At 40.9% G+C, this 24,973-nt stretch overlaps 1 protein-coding gene across 2 annotated transcripts; it reads left to right on the top strand.

The window, feature by feature from the left end:
- Positions 1–321: 321 nt before the first annotated feature.
- Positions 322–24,139, top strand: kif16bb (kinesin family member 16Bb). Of its 2 annotated transcripts, none has more exons than XM_019266243.2 (20): positions 322–504; positions 588–651; positions 728–838; positions 970–1,086; positions 1,844–1,941; positions 4,129–4,244; positions 4,336–4,478; positions 4,788–4,956; positions 5,358–5,486; positions 5,682–5,857; positions 5,959–6,024; positions 6,107–6,166; positions 11,922–12,041; positions 12,189–12,240; positions 12,326–12,463; positions 13,784–13,866; positions 16,151–16,239; positions 19,572–19,745; positions 20,568–20,667; positions 21,357–24,139. In XM_019266243.2, exons 2-20 carry the CDS (start codon positions 622–624, stop codon positions 23,613–23,615), a joined length of 4,230 nt encoding a protein of 1,409 aa, XP_019121788.2. In that variant the 5' UTR covers positions 322–504; positions 588–621; the 3' UTR covers positions 23,616–24,139. The 2 variants fall into 2 exon arrangements, with proteins under 2 accessions (XP_019121788.2, XP_019121787.2); XM_019266242.2 differs by having other exon boundaries at positions 323–500.
- Positions 24,140–24,973: the final 834 nt, after the last annotated feature.

The following is a 24,973-nucleotide window of genomic DNA, read 5'->3' as shown; positions in this document are numbered from 1 at the left end:
ATTAGGCTATATAGAGGACACATATAAATATGGATATTATTTAATATCACATAGTGGGTTTATTAGAGATCAGAGCATGCAAGTGTACAAATAATACATTATTTAAATCTCTTATTTAAAAAACTTGCTGTAATTTATGTTTGCAGGAGGTCAACTAAGTGTGAACACTGCTATGTTAAGAGATAACAAAATCATTCTGTCAAGCCAGACCTGCATAACAAAAAGGCATGAATTAAAGAACTTTTTGTTGTGTGTATCGATCCCTATACACCGCAGGCAGTGGCTAGTTTGTGTAAGTGCGTGGAGTTTAATGAGGATAGGCCCCAGGTGTGGTAATTAGGTGTGAAAAACGCTGCATTGATGTTCACGCGGATGGCAGACTTTTCTTTCAAAGACGGAGAAAACAGGAGAACAAGTGGCTGCTGGATGTGTGCTGTCTGATTTTGATTAACAATGGCTTCAGTGCGAGTAGCGGTCCGAGTCCGTCCATTGAACAGAAGGCAGGTATAATGTGTTTTTCCACATTTCTAAAAAGGAAAAAAAAAAGAAAAGAAACAACCTCACAGTCACGTTCACTTTTCCCAAAGAGAAAAGCAGTTATCATCGAAGGTGATCATTCATATGATGGGGAACACCACGTCTATTCATAAGGTATTTAATCACATAATAAAATGACACTATACTGCACTCACTGAAGTTTTCACTAAGAGTGCATTTGAAACTTCAGCCTTCACCAGTCCGAGGGGATGAGCTGAAGGACAGAGGGAAGACCTTTTCTTATGACTTCTCATATGATTCAACTGACAGAGGAAGCCCCACATTTGCATCCCAGGAGAGGGTATTTGTATTATACTGTTTACTACCTGTTTTACATTTTGGCATAACCTTTTTTTTTATTGTGAAAATCATGGTCTTTGTTTTATCCATCATTGCGTTTTTTGTGTTTTAATCTCTTCTTTGCTGCTTCAGATTTTTCATGACTTGGGGTCTGATGTCCTGAAAGCTGCATTTGAGGGTTTAAATGCCTGCGTGTTTGCCTATGGCCAAACCGGCTCAGGGAAATCTCACACCATGATGGGTCACACAGTAAGGTCTTCTCTCAGCTTTCTCAGCACTCTTATTAAAGTTAAAGCACTCTATCTTTTAATTTAAACAATGTAGGTCATTTCCAACCTGCATGCACTGTAAATTAGCCTCTCAATCATCAGGTGCACCTAGGATGTCATTTTCCCAACACTGTTGTGCTTAGATTGCAGAATACCGCAGCAGTGCTAACCCAATGTGCATGTAGCACTGACCCCTCACCACATTAGAAACGAACTGATGGCAGCCACATCAGACATCCCTCCCCTTCTCTTCATTTATCTCCATGTTTCTCCTCACTAATCAGAAAATGTGATGAGGGCAGCAACCCACAGCTTTTCTCTCCGCACCTCGTGCAGCAATGGAAATTTCACATTATCAGTGAGGTTTCTGCTTGTCTACCAGGAGACTTGTGCAAGGTCATCAGCAGAGCTGCTGTCAACATCCCAGATAATTATATATGGCTCTTAATGCTTACTATCTGTTACTTTGTAATTAAAACAAGAGGGCATGCAGCTCAGAGTGGAATTACTTTTATGCTTCAGTAACTCCATATCAGATGAGTTGTTGTTTGTGTTGTTCAGCAGTCTTTGCATGTGCTGACTTGTGGTCATGGCACGGTATAGACACCCAAATTAAGAGAACATAATAGGACCAAAATTGGATTGTCATTTAAAAGTACACTATGAGTAACGTTATCATTTTGTAATAAGAGTTCAAATGCATCATATTCTCCCTTTTTTTTGGGTAAATGTGTCAGGACGATAAAGGTTTAATTCCACGGATCTGTGAAGGCTTGTTCTGCGAGATATCTCATCGAAGCAGGAATGATACCGTGTCGTTCTGTACAGAGGTCAGGTAAGGGACAATAATGACGCTTTTTCTTATCTTAAAGTCTTGGTGCGGGACTGTTGCAATTCTGCACAATCATTAAAGTTTCAAACACTTCAGGACAGTATTTTTCTCACAGAAATATTAGAAAGTAACAGCATGGGTTGGAAGTACAGGTCTATTTTTTTAGTACTATGGACATAGAGCTGGCAAAGAATTCCTGTAATGCTGTCTAAAGCTATTGTTGATTATTTATTGCCATCGCAGATCTTTTATTGTAAGGATTAAGACACTGCTACTGCAAACGTTTTAGTACCAGTACAATCCATTTAACTTGCACAAAGGGAATGCACATGTTGTAAAATAGTATGTCAGGCATGTTTTGACTGCCAGCCAATGAATCCATGTGGGATCCAGAAATAGTTTGGTCTGTTGCCATTAGAGGGCAAAGAAGTTTTAAATTGGAACACATACAGTGTCATATAGAGATAATCAGTATTGTCTCTTCACACAGTAAGGCCTCAGTTTGTCTCTTAAACCATGATGTTATTGTGACCCATTATTTCAAAATTAGAAAACTACATAACATTTCATGAATGCAACCAAATGAACGGTGATCACCCAAAAGGAGTGCACACAGAAAAAAAAAGTATACTTCAGACTACTTCCACATGACAGTGACGCACACATCCAGTCAGCACTAAAAATGAGGAAGCATAACAAAGTCTAACAGTCATTGTTCCCCCTTTTTTATTTATTTATTTTTTTTTAAACCAGAGGTCCACTCTACTGTACAGTGAACTTCATCATCTAAAAACTAAAGCCCAAAGCCTCAATACATGACCTAAAATCTAAGTGGTATGCTCTTTTAGATATGATTGGATATGATGGTCATGCAGGTAGACGGATTCGTTGTTCGTTTCATTTAGCTAGAACAGTCATTACTTCAGAAAATTGTATGACCTAACTGTAACGCAGTCCTTTTTGTAAAACCAGAAAAAGGCAACACCAAGGCTTTATTACTATAATCAAATAATAATCAAAAAACCAAGATGATATCTAGTCTCATCACAATATCTGTTTCATGGTTATATATCCCAGCTCTACTCCAAAATGATGCTGGGAGATAAAAATGGGGGTCTATCAAGCATCTGTGAAACTATTATATTTTCTTTTTGTATCATGTGTGCTGCTGGCACATTATTTTGGTTTAATTCAACTCCAGAATTATTTTTTTCAGTCTTTTCTTTAAATGTTGAATAGCTGCAAAATGACAGATGAATAGTTTTCGACAGTTCTACTTTTGCACTCTATTCTTTGGTTTATACATGGCAGAAAAATACCATCATCGATTCAATTAAAGCCGAGAGATCCATCTTAGAAGAAAGGCAGACAGCTTGAAAAACAGAAATTCAGTGCTGTATATGTTTGGCTCAAGTTGACAGGATTTATTTACAATGCATCCATTGACATTTGTGATATGCACAGCACTGATTCAGTCATTATGGATCATTTAAGTTTAATTTATCATTTAATTCATCACACACAAACTTCACAAGCCCCAAATCTCAACAAAATCATTAACCTCAAACATCTCCCAATTCCTAAGTTCATGGTCTTCATTGCTTGCCCATGGGTGACTGTTTTTGTTGTGTAGGGAGCAACATCATCATCATACATTTTGTATTTGTGAGGAAGTAATGGTAGTTACAATCATAAGTAACAGGTTTAATAACTGTTGTTGTAATACTGGCAGCTTTGATTTTAGTCATTTAGAAACCATCTAATCTTTTAACCCATTTTATTTCTCAACACTGTGCCAGAAAACCACCTACGTCCACAGGATATGGTCTTATGCCATTTCATTACTGTCACGCTCTCGTAAAGCCTAATTGCTCCATGCCTTGGATTGTTTTTGAATCAGCCGCTCAGAGTAGTCCTTTTGCTTCTTGTACACACCCATCGCAGTATTGATTGAAGTGCTCTGCCGGAACCTACTTTGAATATGCTTGTTTATTCATTGCCAATGCAAGCAGAACAATGCATGCACAATAATTTTGCTTTTCTTTTCATAGTAGACTATGAATAGGGACTTGTTGCTGTACTCATTTGGTGCCATGCCATTCAAATATCAACCCTGAAAACATCATTAATTTGTGGCTTTGTGTGCAATCTTGGATCATATTTTGCATTTGTTTTTTTTCTTGGCACCAGCTATTTGGAGATCTATAATGAACGTGTGCAGGACCTTCTCAATAAGGGCACTGCATCCACAGATGGTGGAGGCTTAAGGGTGAGAGAACACCCCAGAGACGGAACCTATGTAGAGAGTAAGACCGGTTTTATTTTCCACCACATGTCCATCTCAGACGAGTATGGCTATAATACAGAAAATCTAATACAGAAAAAATCTGAAAACAGATCTGTCCAAACATTCGGTACACAAGCACAGTGACATGGAGGATCTGATCATTCTCGGCAATGCCAACCGCACCACAGCCAGCACAGGCATGAATAGCTCCAGCAGCCGCTCCCATGCCATCTTCACCATCCGCTTCACCCAGGTAAACTTCAGTTGCTTTAAATGTTTCCTTGCAGCCATGACTCATGTTGCCAGTTTGTATTGGGATAAAACTCTTTGGATATTAGTAAAAACCATCCCTCAAGAGTTCCAATTAGCCTTGTTTATCCACTTTGTGTAATGATCATTTTTAACATGTTTTTTTCATCTTCAAAGGCTTTTTTTTTTTTGCCTTTTCCATCTTAAGTAGCACTTTTGTCGTGATACAGCCTATATGCCTAAGTATTCCTCTGTGATGTTGCCTCTTTTGAACTAAAAAGAGATTGCTCTGTAATGTTTTTGCATGCCACAGGCGTGGTTTGATGCCGAGTTGCCACATGAGACGCTGAGTAAGATCCACCTCGTAGACCTGGCAGGTAGTGAGAGAGCGGATGCCACACACACCACAGGCGGCAGGCTGAAGGAAGGTGCAAACATCAACAAATCCCTGGTTACCCTGGGCAGTGTGATCTCAGCTTTGGGTAAATAGTAGTTGCAACATGACTGACACACCTTGACACCACATCTTTCTCTATTATTGAGCCAGTCAGCTCAACATAGTAGATAGTAAATAATGATTGTTTTCTCTGCTCGGGCAGTTTGCTGTGGAATCACTCCACCTATTTCAAAATAAAACGCAGTATGGGTTACTCTTTCTAAGTTATGTTGGGCTGTTTGACAGCACTTAGATGTCTATTGTAGATGGTTTGGTTTAATTTTTTAAAATCCTTTTTAAGAAAAACATTGACTTCTGTTCTGATAAAATTATTATGTGCTCCCGATATGTATCTACAGAGCTTTTAGGATGAAATATTTCATGTGTTACTGCAACTTTCTGGTTTCTCTGAGTCAGTGTTTTCTTTCTTTGTGACCCCCCCTCCAGCTGACCTAAGCGTGGGAGGACAGTTAACAAAAAAGAAGAAACAGATCTTCATTCCTTACAGAGACTCTGTGCTGACATGGCTACTAAAAGACAGCCTGGGTGGAAACTCTATCACTACTATGATAGCAAGTATGTGCTGTAATTCAGAACTCAGCAAGACATTTCAGGCTGTCTCCACAAAATGTGTGACACCCTTTTTATCCTTACTTGTGCTTGAAAAATAGAAGAAGATAATATTAACCACATAACCCTTTTCTTTGTTCATGTTTTTCTCACCACTGCTCATCAATTTGCCCATCTCTCCCTGGTGACCTATCATGGCAGCCATTTCCCCTGCTGATGTGAACTACAACGAGACACTGAGCACTTTGCGCTATGCCAGCCGAGCTAAAAACATCGTGAACTCTCCCACTGTAAATGAAGACGGCAGCGTGAAGGTGATCAGAGAGCTGCAGGCAGAGGTTACCAGGCTCCGAAGGCTGCTAGAAGAAGCCAATCAGGTCCTGCATATGTTCTAGCTTAAGGGTACAATATGTATGTTGACAGTCTTTTATTCAAAGTTTATATTGTATATTGAGTTTTCTTTTCACTATTATTCCAGGTTTACTGTGAGGAGGTGTCTTCCTCTGTGGATGTAGAGGAGGAGCTGCATCAGAATGAGGAAAAGGTGAGCCATCCTCTGTCACTGAAAATCAGGGATGTTTTTGATGTTATAATGCAATAATAATACATCTGATATTCTCCCTCAGGTTCTAGTACTGACCAAGGAGTGGACCAGCAAATGGAGTGAAACACAGAGTATTCTGCAGGTACATCAACAATTCTTTCACATTTTTAACATGTCTTTTAAAAGTAGTAAAATCGGACATCATCAGTATTGTTTTATCATTTAAAAGATAAACCACAGTGTACAAATTTATGGCTTTTTAGACAGTTTTTCCTTGTGACGTTGTCACGTGTATGATATGTAAGCCCATCAGATGGCCTTACATGTACCTGAGCTGACGGTCTCATCCAGCCAGCTCAATAATACTTTTTAGTCGGAAGAAATAAGAGTTAAAAGGAGTGTTGAATTATTCTTACAATACACTGATAAAGAGGCTCAGTGAGCATTTCTGTAAATATCCTGGGCCCAATTTAACATTAGTTGGCTCACTCACAAAAGCTCAGTATTGTATGTTTGATTTTTAAACATGAGCTAGAGGATAACAAGATGGTTACTGGAGAGAATTGCTTGATGAATTGCTCTGTTTCAATGATCCAGTTTGTTTAGTTCTCTTATTTAATCAGGAGGTATCATAAAGACAGCCGAAGACTTGCAGTAAGACCCTGCAAAATTTCTTTTTCTTCTGTATGCAGTTGAGTAAATGTCTCAGAACGAAATATGGGGCACCCTTGTGTGGCTTTGTTTCTAAACAGGCGATAGTTTGTCAAGTGCCTTTGTTGTTTACGTTTATGTTGCCTTCCTTGTTTCCTGTGCCCTCATTTTCAATTAAGTATTATGTAGCAACATTTGTATTTAAACATCCACCGTTGTATTCTGTGAAGAATGATTATGCCATTTGAAGCCTTGTACAGAGGGATGCATGTAAGTAAAACAGAAGGCCACTGAGTGCATAGAGTATGAAGGTTTGCTCTATTAATTTTAACACTAATGATCAACAAAGCAGTAGGCACCCAGGCGCAGTTTTGAGAGACGTTGCTGCTTGTAGTACAGACATCCTACCAGCTGGTGTCACTGCAAGGCTTAGGAACAGCTACAGTGGCTTCATGCAGCAGTTATAAGAGCAGAGTCACACTAGCATTTAAATTTAATTTTCTGTCTATTTAGACTGAAATGGCATCCGAAAACACCAAGTTCTTGTAATGATCATAAAGTTAGTTTGTAACAGCGCTTGGGGAGTGTGACAAAGAGAAACGGAACAGACATGCCCTCTCATTCAACCTGATGCGTTTTCTCTGAGGCTGGGACAGAGTGGGTGCAACAACAAAAAAAAAATAAGTGCACCGTTTGCCAACCAAGAGTTTACACTGAACACTTTTCCTCTGTTGAATTTGTGCCCAACCTCCCAAATAACACCAAATGTCATCTGTTTGGGACTCATCGCATTCAGCCAAGTAGCCTGTTGCATTATGCATTGAACTGTGAGGCGTGCCAGTCATGAAAAGTATGAGGTGACTTCTTGTCATATTTGCGAGCAGTAGCAGTTTGCATAGGTTTTAAAGTATTGTGTTGATCTGGCTTTTGAAGGATCTCTGAATAAATTTGTGTATTTTCAACTTAACGTAGCAGCAACTGGAGTGATCCTGCAGCAGAATACCAGAGTAAGAGGTCAGATTGCTTTTGTGTAGCTGCAAACTTAAGCTCTATATGTGTATGATTGATGATTATCATTCTAATTCTATATGGTGGTTAGCAGGTGACATTTAGTGGCTCGGCAGCCCTTTATTCATGACAGTATATTGGAACTCATTAGCAGCTGTCACTGCTCCTAATTAAGAGGTCTTGATTATTGACATATGGCTCTTTAGTTTCTGACTGTCCAGCATATTAATTAAAGCTGCTGTGTTGTAACTCTGTTTGCATGTTCGAGTGGTGATGACTTAATGCTCTGAGGCCACATCATCCATCTCTACTGGCCTTATTTAGAGCTGTGCCCATCCATGTAGAAGCACCTGTTGTGATGCATGATACAATGTGACACAGAGGCGAAAAGGCCACTGTACTGGTGACCGACAGGCACACAGGTGTTGCCGAAACTTGAAAGTGTTTGATGAATGACTTTATGGATTTGACATTTGTCTTCCTTTTGCATTTGCATTCTGCCTGGATGAAAAATGATAAGTGGGATCCCTGCATGGAATGCTGCACAGACATTACAGGTGGTATCTTTGCTCAGTTTGGTACAGAGAAGCACATCCAGCCCCACTTTCAAAATTCAGCCTGCGCGCACACACACTCACACACACACACACACTTATTGCATTGGTGGATTTTATTTTAAGTAGATTTAAAAAACAAAACAAAAAAAGCAAATGGCCTTCAGCATGTGGTTTTCAAAAAGGCAAGTTCTGATAACTCAACGTCTACATTCATGTGTGATGTTATACGTGCGTCTCTAGCACATACTTCTTAAAATTAAAAGCAGTCTTCTCTCAGTCCTCAAGTCTCATATTTTGTGTTTAATTCAGCTGATGCCGTTGCTGAGAGCTAGATGGAAATTTGTGCTTGGGCCGTAAGGAGACAAGTTGACCAAGAGCGGTGTAAACAGAATTTTGAATTCTGTATTCAAAGCAGATTTAGAATGCAAAGTTATTCATCGTCAGCTTCCCAGATTGGTTACAGGGCATGTGGGAAAGAGAAAGTAATTAATATGAGATGGATTCCACAGCAGCCTCTTACAGACAGAGACGGCAACAGATTGAGAGAACAAAAAGGCAGGAAGAGGGTAAAGTGAAATTTTGTTCTACTGCAGGTGTGTGTGTGTGTGTGTGTGTGTGTGTGTGTGTGTGTGTACTCACATGCACACACACAGGTCTGAGTACTTCTACCCTTTCAGGTCCCCTTGTAATGGAGTGTGGTGGGAGGAACCTCCATTTCAGTAAGATAAAATGAACCAGAGTGTTTCTTTGATCCCAGTAGTCTTTGTATTACCCAAACATGCTACAATCAGCACAATGACACAACATAAGACTTGACTGCTCTCAGCCTGTCTCTGTTTAATGTCAATTTACCTCATAGTGTCAGCAGTTATACATCATAGTTAGTCATAATAGCGTTTCATGACCTTTTCCTATTCATGTCGGCAGCTTGCCTTTCAATTCTTCACATGCCTGTAAAGCTTGACTCCAAACTTGATTGACTTTCCTCTCTTAATTAATTCATGAAAAATGAGTTATTATTCGGTCATGTTTGAAACACATGGCGGGCACATGTGTTATAGGTGTCATTCATGCCTATGAACATGTTGCTGGGACACTAAAAACAACTGTACGTTACATAACGGAAAACAGTCTGTTTTCATGTTCTTTGAACAAATAAATTAAGTAAATGATCTACGAAATTTCACCATGTATTGACCAACTGTGCGGAAAGACAACTGACAACAACATGCCGATGGCACAGTGATATTACAACCAGAACAACATCTGTCTAGTTGAGATTCAGTTTTTACATGTAGCACACACAAATAACAAAGGGGTGGGTAAGAAACTTAAATGACTGTTAATAAGATGCCAGTTCTTTTCTGTGAGTTATGATGGACAACCACTACAAACAGGCTTTCTTTGAAAACTGTCCATTTTTACGCATTAATTTTTATAAAGGGCAACAATCTGCAAATATGGCTCTTCCAAAAAAATTAACCTTTTAATGTATCCAAGCAATTCAAATGCAGAAGCTTTACTCATGTTCTGGATCCAGTACCTGCTTATCTGTTCTGTTGTCAAGTTGCTTCACTTCACAAGGCTGATCGGCAGGCAGCAATGTTTGCTTGGCCTAGTGTGGCAGTGTTTTTTGAAATGCATATTAACTAAGTCAGGAACCTGAACAGTCAAAGAACTGAGAAAAATCCATTAAAAATTCTGCCCAACCACAGATGATGGCTTTTAATGGAAGCCTAAATGCTGCCCCAAGCCTGGCTGCTGGTCCAGGCCACAGTTAATTACAGTATGTTCACCAGCTGTCTCAATCTTTTTTTTTTTTTTTGTCCTTATAGCACACGGCTGACTGTGGTCCAGAGCAACTTTCTCTGGTATGTGAGAGGAAAATAAGAGGATCTCGTCTGTTCCTGTTGTGTGAGGAAAGTGACACAGTGCATTAATCTGCCAGGCCGCTCCTCACCTCTAATGAAGTCTGTGAAGAATCCCTTTTAATTAAGTGCAGGGGCTGGGGTCGATGCCTCTCCTTCTTCATTAGAAGAAAGGATTGCTCCCGTCTCACAACTGCCAATGATGGTGGTGCTGGCGGTGGACACGTCTCTCACTTCACGGTCCAGTCTATACGAAAGAGAGTAGGAGGAGGTTGAAAGAGTGGGGAAACTAGTTTATGCAGAGTGTTGCCTCTGAATCCATATGTGAGATTTTCAGCTCTGCCTCTTGGGAAGGTACTTATGATAATCCATGGCAATGTGAGGCATTAGTCCACCAGCTTAACAGAAGAATACTTCTGATAGGGCCACTCATACTTGGGTAGACTCTGGGTTATTGAACCACAGCCATTGCCCTGCGAGGAAAAGGTTAGCAGCCTCAAACACTTGCCTAGAAAGTTAAGTTTCTCTTCATAGCTTTATTCACTGTGTCTTTTGAACCGCAGAGGTCAACTGAGGCTAAGCATTTCATTTTATGTTGAATAACTGACCAATTAACTGCTCAAGAAACTCATTCTGTCTGCAGCCTGTCTGCTTAACGCGCACCTTTTTTTTTTCCAGCCAAGTTAAAAATGAAATAATACTTAATGACACTTTCATACAAAGTTAAATGAATATCAGCCTCTTGACAGACTCGTGCTGAAAGGTGGTGTGACTCAAGCTTTTACATTTCTTCAGCAACAATTGTTGGAGGCAATGAAGCGGTGTGTGGAGCAGATCAGAGGTTTAAGTATAGCCTTCCTGTGCTTTAGAAATGGCTTTCAAGGATTGAATCAATTTCTCTACTACTTATCGCATTTCTGTAGAGGGGTGCTGTAACACCATTAAATACATATTTAGCAGGGATTTCTGGACAACCAGATCGGATTCATGCATTCATTTCTGTCTGACTGAAGTTGTGATGTAGCTTTAATGTTGTATATGTTAGTTTTGTGCAGAATTAATCAATATCCTACGTGTGAGATATGGACTTTGAACCGTTTGTCATCTCATTTCTGAGCTTCGGCATTAATGCGAACACATGCCATGTTTTATGACTAAAAAATGTAAATGCCCCTATAAAATAGTGTTATAATGACAAATTTTGCCAAAATTATTCACTTTCTCTAACAAATAATACATTCATTATGGGAATGTAATGCTGGGTAGCTTTATGTTTAATACATGGCATGCTTTCAACATTATATCAGGCTAAAAGACACAGGAATTTATATTCCTTTCAGACACATTGTAAATTACGTGGAAGTTTTCTTGCTGCTATCTCAGGTTGACATCTACAAGCTCTGGAGTATTTTTAAGAGCAACGTTCAGTGTTTGTTGCTATGTATCAATAAAGGCAATGGTGCATGGTCTACAACCCACCTGTGTGTTTATGTGCATGGGCGGTGGCACTGCGTCTGTGCCGCTCACTGAACACAATGTACAGTTTGACTCTCACCACGATAATCTGAATGATTTATGGTGTCTCTCTTGCCGTTAGCCACTCTGCTGCTTCATGGCGACACATGGTTGGAACGCCGCTATTCAGCTTGGCCTTCAGGCAAGGAAGAGCAGTCATAAAGAATTCAGTTTGCTGCTGGTTGCCATTAAATGTCTGTCAGCATTTTTATTTTATGCTGTGTGCCATTCCAGCTATAGACTATTGAATGAGTTTGTTTTTTTTCCCCCTCATGGTATATTCTCTCGTGTGCTATAGGAGGAGACTGTGGCTCTGAGGAAGGAGGGGAGTCGAGTGGTTCTGGACTGCCAGTTACCTCATCTGATAGGAATTGATGACGACCTGCTCAGCACTGGAATAATCCTTTATTATCTTAAAGTAAAAGCATCATTTGAACGTTTTCCAAAATCTCTGTATTCTTCTCAGAAATAATTACCACCCAAGGTCCAGTGCGTCTGTTAATTGCTCTGCTTGTCTAACAACAGCTTGCATATCGTTTCATGACCTTTTTAATCTTGACTACAGGAGGGAAGAACCCTGATTGGAAGTGATGAAGCGTCATGCAATCAGGATATTGGTGAGTCAAGGTTACTACTGCTGTGTCATCTATTGGTATGAAAATAAGCACTTTTTTTACGCTTTTATATTTAATTGTATTGCAGTGCTTCATGGGCCTGGGGTCCTCGGCAAACACTGTGTGCTTGAGAACCGTGCTGGTACGGTGACTCTGATCCCTCAGGGTGGTGCAGTGTGTTCAGTCAATGGCTCTGTGGTAACTGATCCCTGCCAGCTGACTCAGGGTAAGTATTTCTGCAAAGCTAATATGCTCTTGATATTGTTTAATGAACACGAGGAGGGGGAAGCATGCCTGTAATAATGATTTCTCTGACAGATTCACAATTATTTGGTTAGTGGGAGGCAATAACAGTTTCATCCATTTTGAATGCAGTTATATGAGATCATTGCATCACATCTGCAAATGAAATCCACTTTATGTGACTGGCTCCCCCACGGCAGCACACTCAGGGCATGAGTGAATTGTGAACACAGCTCTCTACAGGGCAGATGCCATTTCTCTTACTAAACATTTTGAAGGGCGAGAGGCCCCGGACAAAGCTCCAGACAAAGCCCCAGGCCCTCCATTTAATTGGCAGATGGAGTTGATAGGGCCGACAGGTTTGAAGTGGGCCAGGGCATTAACCTTTCAAAGGACAGAGCCAAGCAGAGCTGAAACTCCTGCCCCCCTGAGCAGTCCCGGCTTGCCAGGGCTGGGAGCTTTCACTGCTTACTGCCTCCTCATCCACACTGCTTTGCTTTCCAGAGATAAACACTGCACACAGAACCAGGCAGCGTAGGGCCTAGCTATGCAAGTCTCTTTTATAACCATTTCAATTTATCCAATATCCCCTTCAGAAACGGCTGCATCTGAAGCCATTTTCTTGAACAAATGATAGTAATTTTCAGTCCAACAGCAGCTGAAATCCATCACAGGCTGTCCTCTCAGGTGCTTTGTCACTCGTCAGAAGTCATTAGTAGTAGCAAGATTAGTATTTGCTGTGCCAAGAGAGGAGGAGGAGAATGGAGAGGAGACCTCGAGAAAATCTGTGGATGAGGCCATATGAGCATGAGTCTGATATATAAACCTTAATATCACTTCAATTCTGTAGCTCTACAAGACCCTTCAAGTTTCCTCAGAGCATTTTCTCTGGTATATCATCCCCCTGGTCTAGGTCACTGCCAGTCACACTGGGGATTGTGTTCTTCATGGCAATTCATTCACTTTACCTCAGCAGGGCAAAATATTGGAGAACTCTTATTTGCCATTTGCCAACTTTTCCCCCAAGTTCAGTGCAAAGACGGTTCACTATAATCCCACAATGACGGGAAGATTCCCATGGTCGAAGTCTTTGTTCCTCACCTTTTTATGCATTATAGATACAGTGCCAGTGTTCAGCACCATTATCACTTGTATCGGTCTTGAAATGCATCACATTTAGCCTCTGCCAGTATTTTTCATAGTCTAATGCATAATTCAGTGGTTTATGTAGTATTTATACCAAATGGCAAAGTTTAAGCTGATAAGGGAGTTGGTGATTTGTCACTTTTCCTTCTCCCCTTAGGTGCCATCACACAGCTAGGGACAGGAACCATACTCCGGTTTAACCACCCAACTGAAGCTGCCCAGCTCAGAGACAAACGCCAGGTACAGCTAACAACCCAAAACCACCACAGACTAGCCCCACTGTGTTCTTATACTATTCTGCTGTTTTTCTAAAGCTGAGAGAGCATCTCTCTCGGAAAAGATGCTGCCTCAACTGCAGGTTCTGCTGGTAATTTTGTAAAAGCAAGTCAGCATCATGCACTTTGTTTCCATAACTACCAGCTGTAATACCTGCTTCCTTCAGCAAACATTGCTCATGTTGAACCCTCATTCAGTCTTCACATCAGAAACTCCACAACATCACCACCAGTGTGATCCATGAAGAATCTTTTTGTGCAGAATAAAAGCTACTGCCCGCTTTTCAGCTGCTGCCGCTTGTTTTTGCCTGTTTAGCATGAAACTCCACTTTTTTTGTTCTCATTAATTGGCTCATAAAAAAGCAGCAGACCTGCACATGGTAAACAATCCCTACACAATGTTGAACTGTTTGCAACCTTAGAGAAGCTTTCTACTCTTCCTGAAAGGAGGCCAGGTGCAGTGGCTTTCAAAGCTGCCTGCTATTCGTCCAGCTTGTAACAGCTCCCCTCTTGGCTTTCATTCACTTTCATGTGTTTTTAAAGAAGCATTGTGTGAATGCACCAGTTTTCTCCTGAGCATATGGCAACCACTGTTTCTCGCCAATAATTTGTTGTTTAAGTATTCTGGAGAAGTTTGAGTTGCATAAGGCTGAGTGGGTGTAAGAATCAAAACCAGTATGGGTTCATGTTCTCGACAGGATTAAGTAAGTTTTAAATTTAGTAAACAATGGCTGAAATGTCAAATGTTAAAATGTAAAAATGGAAAGTATTGCGCAGTTTTTCTGTGGTTTCAAAAGTATCACTCCCCCAGAGTAATATTGTGCTTATGAAAAAACATTCACCCTTCTTTGACTTTATGTTTTATTGTTTTATTGTTATATCTTGACAAAATGGAAAAATCTCTACACCTATCATCAGTTTTGCATCATTTTGTCTAAGTTAAATACACTCGTATCTGTATGAGACAACCACTGTTGACAGATAATTTCTGTCAACAGTCAGCAATATGAAGGGACGTTGCAAACTAAATGTAGACAAATTTATCAGTTAAAGGACAAAATGCAAAGTGCAGTCAGACTAGTTGTAAATCTGCTCAGAACAGCTGTTCTCAAAAAACACTGTCTATAGGACTGTTGCTTCACTAGTGCTCTACTCACACACTGAAAAAAACTGCAGCCTTCCATTCCTGAGATGGTAGACACTGTGCATACAAATACTGTTGCCTCAGTGCTTCACTACTCATAGCTTTATGGCAGAGTGAAAGTTACTGTTGGAAAAACTCGAAAAACGTGACATGTGGCTTAGTGTCGGAGAAATGAAACAAAAACATCCCAAGGGGGTGAACACTAACACAGATAATTGCCGAATCTGATAATATTGCTTGAATATTCACACTTGCATTTTGAAATTAAAATGTGACAGAAAATGACTATCAGTGAAAAGACCTGTAAAACATCAAACTGAGCCACGTTTAAGCATTTCTTCCTGTGCTTTATAACATTTTGTTGCAAAATAGTCACACCATTTTGTAGACACAGCTGTACTTAGGGGGTTTTGACAGCTTTCTGCTACCTGCATTATTGAAAATTGCACATTATTACAGCCAAGGCGCAGACATCCAGGCCCTGCTGTGGTTCCAAGAAGAGCATTTGCCATTCATTTTTAACATCTATTCCAAATGAGATGGTCTCGAGAGTTCCACATTCGCTCAGTCTGAATATATGCTAGCTCACCCACAATGTGTCTAACCATTGTGTAAAGAAGTGTCTTTTTAAAAATAGGAGCAAATTGTGTAACATTTGCTCTTAGCTTTTAGAGTTATAGTGTGGAACATCTCAGGGAATGAGCAGTGCTAAAGATAAACTGTCAAAAATTACAATAATGGACCTGGTTGTACATTAACAGCCGCTCTCTTGCCAGTCAAAATGTACAACCATTTTATTTTAGGAATATGTGATAGTTTCATGCTGCTTACACTCATTTTTGGAAGGGCTTTAATTCATATTATATTATATTATATTATATTATATTATATTATATTATACATAGAGATTTTGACATTTCCCCAAATGTTGTTGAAGCTTCTCAATTTACCCTCATATTCTGTGTCATGAATGCTATGATATTCAGTGTAATCATAATTAAACCGTTGTGTAATTGTATCCATCTACGACAGGCAGCTGTCGCTCCTTTCTTACACTTCCATCAGATTTTCATTTCACAGTGCTGTCTCCTTCTGTTGTCTGCAGAGTGGGCTGCTGTCTGCCTTCAGCCTCTCCTTGACTGACATGTCCAAATCTACTGAGAATCTGTCCAAGGCACTGCTGCAGAATTCAGGGTGAGACCTACGCAGACATAATGTAACATCTCTCTACAATCAGAACTGAACCCACTCCACCGCAGTCTCCTCAATGCCTGCTTATTGAGCAGCATTCATCGGGCATGTAAAGCAAATCAAAGCAATAAATCGTGGCAGTGTTTCTGTGAGGAGAGGTGGGAACATACAAAAAGACATTCTGAAATGCTTCATGCTGAGCCAGTGAAAATTACAGCAGACATGTATCCTACAAGTGGGAGCGTGTCCCAAAACAGCCTCTAGTTCTGTAGGTAGTGAACTGCCTCGTGCCCCATTTCCAGAATCACTGCAGTGAACTTGAAGTTTGAGAATGTCTGTCTAAATTTTTTTTTAAAAAGGGGGCCTGATTGGAAGTGACATCACTCCCCTTGTGCTTCACAACACTCCCAGCTGATCCTTTTCACATTAAGCCTTCCTCAATCTGTGTTCCTGTCAGTATATTTGTGAAATGTCATCAGGCATTGCCAAAGTACCATCACATTTCCAAGTCTGCATTTAGCCAAGTTGAGTCCAAATGCCTGGAAGGGTTCTTTCTCTGCTCATTTTATCAACAAATCTTTGGCAGTTCACTTGTGTAACTTGTAACAGTAGACGAGTGTTCCAGTATGCATTTAGCAGTGATGGTGGCTGATATGGGCCACTGTTAGAATTATTGTTTCATCAAGCTGTGCTGAAAAAATAATCATTTATAATTTTAATATGCAACAAACGATACAATGCTTACTTTTTGTTTTGGAAATATCAAACCTGCCAGGCAGGCAAAAACATCATTGGTCATCCTGATGAAAACCCACACCTCAGAAAGCCTTTTATCACCTTACTGGTGGCACTGACTTCTCTGTAGTGATGTAAACATAAAATATAATGCTTTACAAAGTTTAGTAAAGCAATATATTTTATGTTCTCAGTTATCATGTTATCTCAGTCTAAATCAGTATTTGGGTGTTGTAAAATAGCACTCTCTCTCTAGGCTCCTGATACTGTAGGGGTAATCTTGCTACACTTGTAATAAAAGTGATTAAACTATATGAATGAACAGAGACCAGATACCGTAGTGTATGTTTTTTTTTAATTGTAAAAATGCATTATAATTCATATCAAGGATGCAACTTGTCTCATGGTCAACAGGTGAAAAAGCTTCATGAGTGGGTCTCTTTGATTTAAGACATGTTGTTGCTAAGTTGAAACATTTAAAGATGCAACTTTGAATATGGCAACAGAAACATGACTGCAACTAATACAATAACAGAAACATTTGATTTAGGTAGGTTAATAAAATAATTGGATTAGTTAAAACTAATTAACAAGGAGAAACGGACTGCACCAGTTTTTATCCTGATTGTCTAAATTTTCTCTTTGTACATTGTCTTAATAATCAGTGTCAGTAATATGTTTAAGTGTGAGCTTTTTTTACACTGTAGTCTACCAAACTGATTGACATTATTTTAATGTGATTGATCTTTATACCCTGCCACTGCAGTAGAACTGTGTGGCAGGTCATTGATCTGTCAGTCTCCTGGTGTTCATTGAATTAGTGCCCAAAATCTAATTCACTCTCTAGTGATTCCCCCACCCACTGAAGTAGTGAGCAATTTTATACACACACCCCTCCCCTCATGATCTGATAATGCTGATGTTTTACGGCAAGAGGAGCTGTCTGACATGTCATTTCCCCTCACAGTGCAGTATCCCCCCAAAAAACAGCACTTCCAGCCCAGGAGAATCCTACTGCTTTCAGTCCCACTACTTGCATATGAAAGGGTGAATACATCATCATGGAGAATTACTACGAGGCTACTGTGCTACTGCGTCACACTTAGTTTGTCTGCGAAAGTGGTATTAAAGAGTGGGTGGAAGATGAAGACTGGAAGTCAGTAGGATTTAAGTCTGTTGGTTTTAACAGTAATCTGCACTGTTTATTTAGTATAGAAGTATAGAAAACGCACAATACGCTGGGTGAATATTGCAGCACAGTGCAAAATATAGTTTGATCATTTGATTCATCCGTAGGGTTGAATTTTTATTTCACGCACAACATAAAATATTAAATGGTGCATTCAACTGATATTCACTTACCAGCTCTCACCTGAAAAGCTGAACCATCAAGTGTTCACGCGCTGAAGAAGTGAGGCAAAGGTCTTTTTCACCTCTCATCGCTTAGATGTGTACTCCATCCTTGTTCTGCTTGTTGTTCACAGAGCATAAACTCCCTCGCAGCAAGGACAAAATTGATCTGCCGGTTTGCCCAGTCATCTTGGAAATAACCCTCAGCTGTAAATAACAGCAAATAATTTGAATTCAAGCAGTGGCTGTGGATATCCGCTCAGCTCTGGGTGACATGACACATCAATGAAATGACCTGCAGTTGCCTGAGGAGATGCTCCATCACAACAAAAGCAACCTGCACATTATCTGCTACATCAGTTGGATCACAGGCTTTCTTGAGAGTTCAGACAAAAAGATGCTAAGCATGGGAACACTTCACATTTTTGTAATTGTTCCTCATCTCTAATTATTATTTAGCCTTGCCTAGACGAATGAGATGTAGCCTGGAATCTTATAATGCATATGTTTGGCTATATCTCTAATGGCAGGGTCACTTGTTTTTTCTATGGTGTATGAATTCATGACTATCCACAAGTCTCTCTCATTACATTCTAGTAAAGGTCGGTCCACTGTTGGATTCATTCTTTATTAAATGGACTGTGCAACAGTGGCACTATGTTGAAGCCAAGTTGGAATTCAGCTCTTTGAAAACCAGCGTGTCTGGACTCTGTTAGCTCCCAGTGATGGAGTGGGCCAGCTGGTGTTTGACCCATGTGGCTTTTAATGGACACCTTAGCTCTGAAAGTCTGTCATCTGACAGCCCTCTCAGTACCCCCTATCTCTGACCAGAGAGCCAAGTGGCAACTTTGCTATTCACCTCCTCTGACCACCGACAGGCTGTTGTTAGGAGCCTGGAATACTGTTTTTACACAGGTTAATGTCCATCACTCTGGGAGCTCCTGTACCACTTAATGTCTCCTGCCACTGGTTTTAGTGCAGCAAGAACAATCTTACCTACAAACCTGTTTTTCTTTCTTTTCTCCTCTTTGTGTGTCACTTTACTTTAAGCTTTTTGTTCAACATCCGAGGTTAGTCTCTCAGATATCTAGGTTGGAGTAAAACGGCCACAAAATGAGCTAAAATTGTTAAATGTGGTATAAGACGTGTTACAGTGTGAGTGTGAAAAGTTGTAGGACTTCTCATACCACATGCCTGACTGTCTCAAAATGTGTGTGTGTTTGGGTGTACATGTATGATGTGATGACTAGGAGGGTGGAAAAGAAGCTCAACCAGCAGGAGGTGGAATGGCAGCAGGTCCAAGGAAGCCTGAACAGACGCAACCAGCACATCAAAAGACTTTCAAAGGAAAACAGTGGGACTCCTCATCAACCGGGAGGAGACGAGAAGACAACGGGGGCAGAGATGGAAGAGACTAGCAATGGGTAAGCCAGGGGGAGGCGAACTGTGCTCTCTGTGGTGATGTTAATGAATCTGTTGTTTGTGTACCTGTTTTGTTCAGTCATTCCACAGCAAGAACAGTGTAAACCTCTGCATGTGAGCAGTGGGTGTAACAGAAAGAAATGGTATCCAGAAAAATTGGTTGCTTTTTTAGACCGGGAATCCCAGATCACTGTTCCTCCAATTATTCATGTGAGTAGACGAAGAACACTGAGTACAGGACATCCTCTGCACTGATCCTCAGGATCTGCAAAAATCCCTTAATCGTCAGGAGGACCTGCACTGTTCCTCTTGTCGATGTTGTCAGCGCTTTAGCGCTCCCGCTTCCCCCCCCCCTTGTCAACCTGCCGCAAAACACAAAAGCTCAGCCAAAGCTGCTGTTTACTGTCAGAAATCATTCTGAGCTGTATATTTGGTTTCTGCTCTGTCCTCTAGAGTGCTGAGTATTGTATGTAAATCCTCAAATCAACATGCACAGATTCTATTTAATTTCACAGCTAGTAGAGTGGCTCTAATCTCATCCAGCCATTTGGGGTGTTTGCTTTTCAAATCTAATGGATGGTTTTTGTGAAAGGGGGGAGGTTGGGGGGTTATTGCTGTCTTGTCTTTTGCCTGCAAACAGTTTGAAGTCTCCAGCGTGACACCACAGCAAATAATTAAATTTGCTTTTGAAAACAAAGAGCCTGGCAGCATGTATAAGCATATAAACACAGCTGTATTGTGCATACGCCTCCTCGTATCAAGACACAGTTTTTGTTTTCTGATAGAATATGAAATGTATTATTTCTGTTATTGTCTGTTTTTAGACAGATGGATGTGTTGGCTGCAGAGTCCAAAGTGCCCAGCAGCTGTGTCTCTACTAGCTGTCTCTGTACCTCTACGACAATAAAGGAGCTCCTGACTGCAGTATGTATTCACATTTTTCTTTTTCACAACCAGTCTTGCACTTAATTAAAAATAATAGAAATAAGGATTTAATCAGTACACCATGGTATTGGCATGGAATTAAGTATGGCTTTTAATTTGATTTTTTAGAAATTGAATAGAGATGAAACATAGTGTGCAAATAGTGCGACTTTGTTCTGCAGTTTTTGTTTATAAACACACTACATTATATTGCCGCTGTGCAATTGAAGTACTAGTCCCTTTTGTATTTGCAAAGCAGTCAATACCTTCCCCTCCGCTCCAGCCAGACCCAATACAAATTTTTATGATGCATGAAATACTTTTTCCCTTGGCTTGTTGTGTTTGTTTATTATGCACATATTTAAACCCTATTACACTTTCCTGTAGGGGTTTCAAAGAAAATGACACTCATTTTGTGAAAGCACACTGCAATAACAATGCTTTTGAAATATCTCTGTTCATGCATGTACCTTCTTTATTTTCCTAACTCCAATTTTCCATGTGTGTATTCAATTATAATTGAAAACATAAATAAATACTGTATATGTTTTAAAGGGGGCTGGGGGAATTTGAGAAAGTGTCAGTAAAAAGAGAGAACAGGATCTTTGAATCACTCTATATAAAATCTCAAAGTTTTATTTTGTCTCATTGTTTCTCCTTTTCTTATCCACCTGCACAATATAAACTAGGCCATACCTGGAAAATATCCTGTCCCTCACACAAGTTTTGAGTTGGATGGAGACACACTGCAGGGTGGAGTAAGCACCAGGGATGGCCAGGAGCAGGAGAGGGACTTGTGTCATAAATCAGGGCCAGGGCTCATGTCTAAGTCGCCGTGGAGGAAAGCTCAGAGTGGGGCTAGAGTTGCAAGTTATAAGGGAGAGGAGGTTTGGTCAGGGGATGCCAGCCTCCAGCAGACAAGTGTCCTGGGCCCGGGTGATGGATGTGGCACGAAGCCAGAGGGGAATGCTAACGAGATCCAAGGTGTCGTGGCTGACTGCTACAAGGGGAGACCTGGCTCTGGTGGGAGCTCATTAGGCGGCATGTCCCACCTGCAGAGAAACGGAGGAGCTAGCTCCACGTCTGTCCTCCCACTGAGCAGCACTCATTCTAAGCTCAACAACAAGTCTCTCAGCAGTCATGCAGCACGCTGTCCACCTGAGGAAACTACCTTCCAGGGCCAGTGCAGCTGTGGAGAGATGGATGAATCTGGAGGTTTGGAGGAGATCCCGGGAGTGTGCATGACAGAGACTGCAGCAAGAACAGTGCAACGCACAGGGCTGGGCTCTTTGGTCAGCAGAGTTTCTTGGATTGTCCAGGATGCACGACGTCTTCTTTGGAGCTCTCCCACAATATTGCAGCAAGTTAGGAAAGAGGGACTGCAGCCTGTTGGGGCCCGCTGGTCCAGTCATGTTGTCTCTCTGGTCAGGGAAAATAATTTTTTGTCTGTAGTAAAGGACAGCCAGGTCTTCTCCATTGTTAAAGGGAGCTTTGTCTTCTCTCTGTTAAAGGATAGTCACATTTTTTCAATGGTGAAAGAACTACCTCTCATACAGCACATCCAAATGGAGATAACTCAAAACCTTCAGCCTGAGGAGGCAGCTCAGATGATTCATGGCTGCATTAATCCAGACACAACCCAAGTCCCAGTCCAGACACAAACACAAACCTTTAGCAATACAGAAGAATTACCAGATGACATGCTGCAAATCCCAGAGGATATCGAGATAAAGTGCATTGGGGATCAGCAGTTAGCACAAAAGCAAGACAGGGCTTGTATTCATGTAAAACATGGCAACAAACAGACTACAGAGCAACACATCAGTGAGCCAGATGTTACATATACACTTGAAGACAAAGATCAGGGATTGGAGAACTCGAGGAGTGTGCAGAACAAAATGGATGTTCAAGTTTTTAGTCAAACATTGATAGAATTTCCTGATTCCCTTTTGAACCTGCAAACTCTGCCACTGCTAGACCTGATGGACACTTTGCAGTCTGTCATCTCCACCTTAGTGCTCACCTCCCAGAAAATGGTTGCTCTCTATTGGCTGAATGTTGCCAAACGCAGCCAACCTGAGCACCATCCTGCTCTCCTGATCCTGATGGAGAATGGTCTCTACACCCTGACTGTTGAGTCTGGGCTTCTGGTGGTTTTCCATCACCTCCCTTTGTTGCAGCTGAAGGAGGTGCAGATAAATTTAGGAGGCCACAGTTTGCGTTTTATGGGTACTACAGAGGAAAGCATTCTGGGTGTCTATACCTACAGCCAGGAACTAACCAAAGAGCTGTGCTGGGCCATACTTGGTATTATGTGCCCCGGAGACAACAGGGTCACTGAACACCCTCTGCTCCATGGAGACTTGATGAAGATGTCTTTAGAGTGGCAAACCTACATACCTGACCTCCTGCTGGATGCTGGTTTAAGGGTTTGCTGCCAGTTTCAGAAGAGTCTTGCTGATCTTGTTTACCTTCTTCATTGTAACATGGATCAAGAAATAGTCACTCTAGGAGAGTTGCAGCTACTACTCTACACAAGTGTAGGGGTGTGTGTCAGCTCCAGTACCCGCTCTGAGGCACCGGCTCAGCTTTTACTTACTGAAACCCACCTTGGTCTTGTCCAGGAAGATGCTGTCTTTCACCCGGCTCCACGCTCAGTCACCATAGAACCTCGCCGCCCCCAATTCCATGACTTAACTCTTCGTCAGCGCTCAGATGTGCGCTGTTTGCTGGTGCATGATGAAGACAAGCACGGAGCTGTCAGGCTGGATGTAATCCTAGCAAATGTGAGGGGCAGGGGTCACCCTGAAAGCGTGACTAAGGGAGCTACCCCGCCTGCACATGCTTCAAATTCGTCTCCCCATGCAGAAGTGTGGAAATTAACTTTCAGTTGCTCCTCTGAGGCCGCCTGCCTGATTAATCACTTCAAATGTCTGATCAAGGACTGAACAGTCAGTAATGAACAGCGCAGCTTAAACTCTCATTCACAGGGAGCAATGGGAGATGCAAGTGCATCCCAACTAGACAGTGCAAAGGGCCACTTTATTGTTAGGTGACAGTGAAAACTGTGTCCTATTTTGGAGTTTTTCTTGGAGTTTGTCATTTTAATATTACATGGCTTTAGCACTTGAGGGTTTTATATTTCAAACACACTGTTATCGTTCTTTAACCACTACCTTCGAATTATTGTTTTTGCCAAAGATGTCAGTTTAATGTTAGATGTTTTAAATATTAAGGGACTGACGGTTCATTGAGAATTAAAAACATGTTTATCGGTTTCATTTGTTTCATGAGCAATGTAATATTTTAATGGGTTTTAGATTACCAATCTGACCAAATGATCTCACTGTCATGCTACTTAAATTGTGTATATATGTATGTCAAGTTGTTTCAATTTCAAACGTTTTATGTAAAAACAGAGCTATTAAAATGTGTGAATATGTTTGTAAAAAATAAAAGGAAGCTAAATCCACTGCTTTCTGGAGTTCTGTTTATCACTTAAAATGCAGATAAGCTCTGAGAGTTGAGCTTTTTAACTTGGGGAAAACAAAGAATTCAGAGTCTGATGCATTTCACTGCTTCCTTTAATGTCTAATATTTTGTCTTCCTATCATCTCCTTCAGGCTTTTTTTCTCTCTCTCTCTCGACTGAATCTGTATTCCACTCTTACATCAAACTCTGACAAGTTATCTTGGTATCTGAGGTATCTGATCCTCCACTACTGTAACTACCTGCACAATTGTTCATTGAAGCCAGTCAACACTGTCCACTTCAGAACAAGTGTTCATTGTATGAGAACTGCTTTAAATTTTGGATAGGCTGATCATGCTGCATCTGTGAGAAAGAACTCAGGTCTGATTCACATCTTGAGTCGGAGCCAAATGTCTGCTCCTTTTCTGACTGAGTGACCCCCATCCAGCGTGGAAAATTACAGGGGCAATATAGTGCAATCAGTACTCTTGTCTGCTCCAGCATGAAGGATGGAGATTTGGCCTCGAATGAAGAAACCCATCACACCTCATAGTGGTAAGGTTTGAGCCAGGATGAAAGCTCAGGGGTGTGAAAGTGTTGTTTTTCTCTCTTTTGCTCGAGACAGTTAATTAGCATTCATACCTTCTACTGTGTATCGTGCCTTTCGGAGAATAAAACACACAAATCATAACCTGGTGTATTGAAGTGAGGCTGCTTTAATATAAAATGCAAATTGAGAGAGCGTCCTTCTACAGATTAGATCATAAACAGTGACAGCATTTGGAAACTGGCAGCAGGCTTCTCCATCCAATGTCAGGAAACAATTATTTCGAGA

The sequence above is a fragment of the Larimichthys crocea genome, chromosome III (assembly GCF_000972845.2).
Source record: "Larimichthys crocea isolate SSNF chromosome III, L_crocea_2.0, whole genome shotgun sequence".
Lineage (NCBI taxonomy): Eukaryota > Metazoa > Chordata > Actinopteri > Sciaenidae > Larimichthys > Larimichthys crocea.
The sequence above is the reverse complement of the archived record's forward strand: the minus strand, read 5'-3'. Positions and strand labels throughout refer to the sequence as shown.

Coding starts and splice junctions, on each gene's coding strand:
- kif16bb (XM_019266242.2), top strand. CDS start 454: ATGGCTTCAGTGCGAGTAGCGGTCCGAGTCCGTCCATTGAACAGAAG. Junction 6,167..11,921: donor AAACACAGAGTATTCTGCAG/GTACATCAACAA, acceptor CGTGTGCTATAG/GAGGAGACTGTGGCTCTGAG. Junction 12,042..12,188: donor TAATCCTTTATTATCTTAAA/GTAAAAGCATCA, acceptor TCTTGACTACAG/GAGGGAAGAACCCTGATTGG.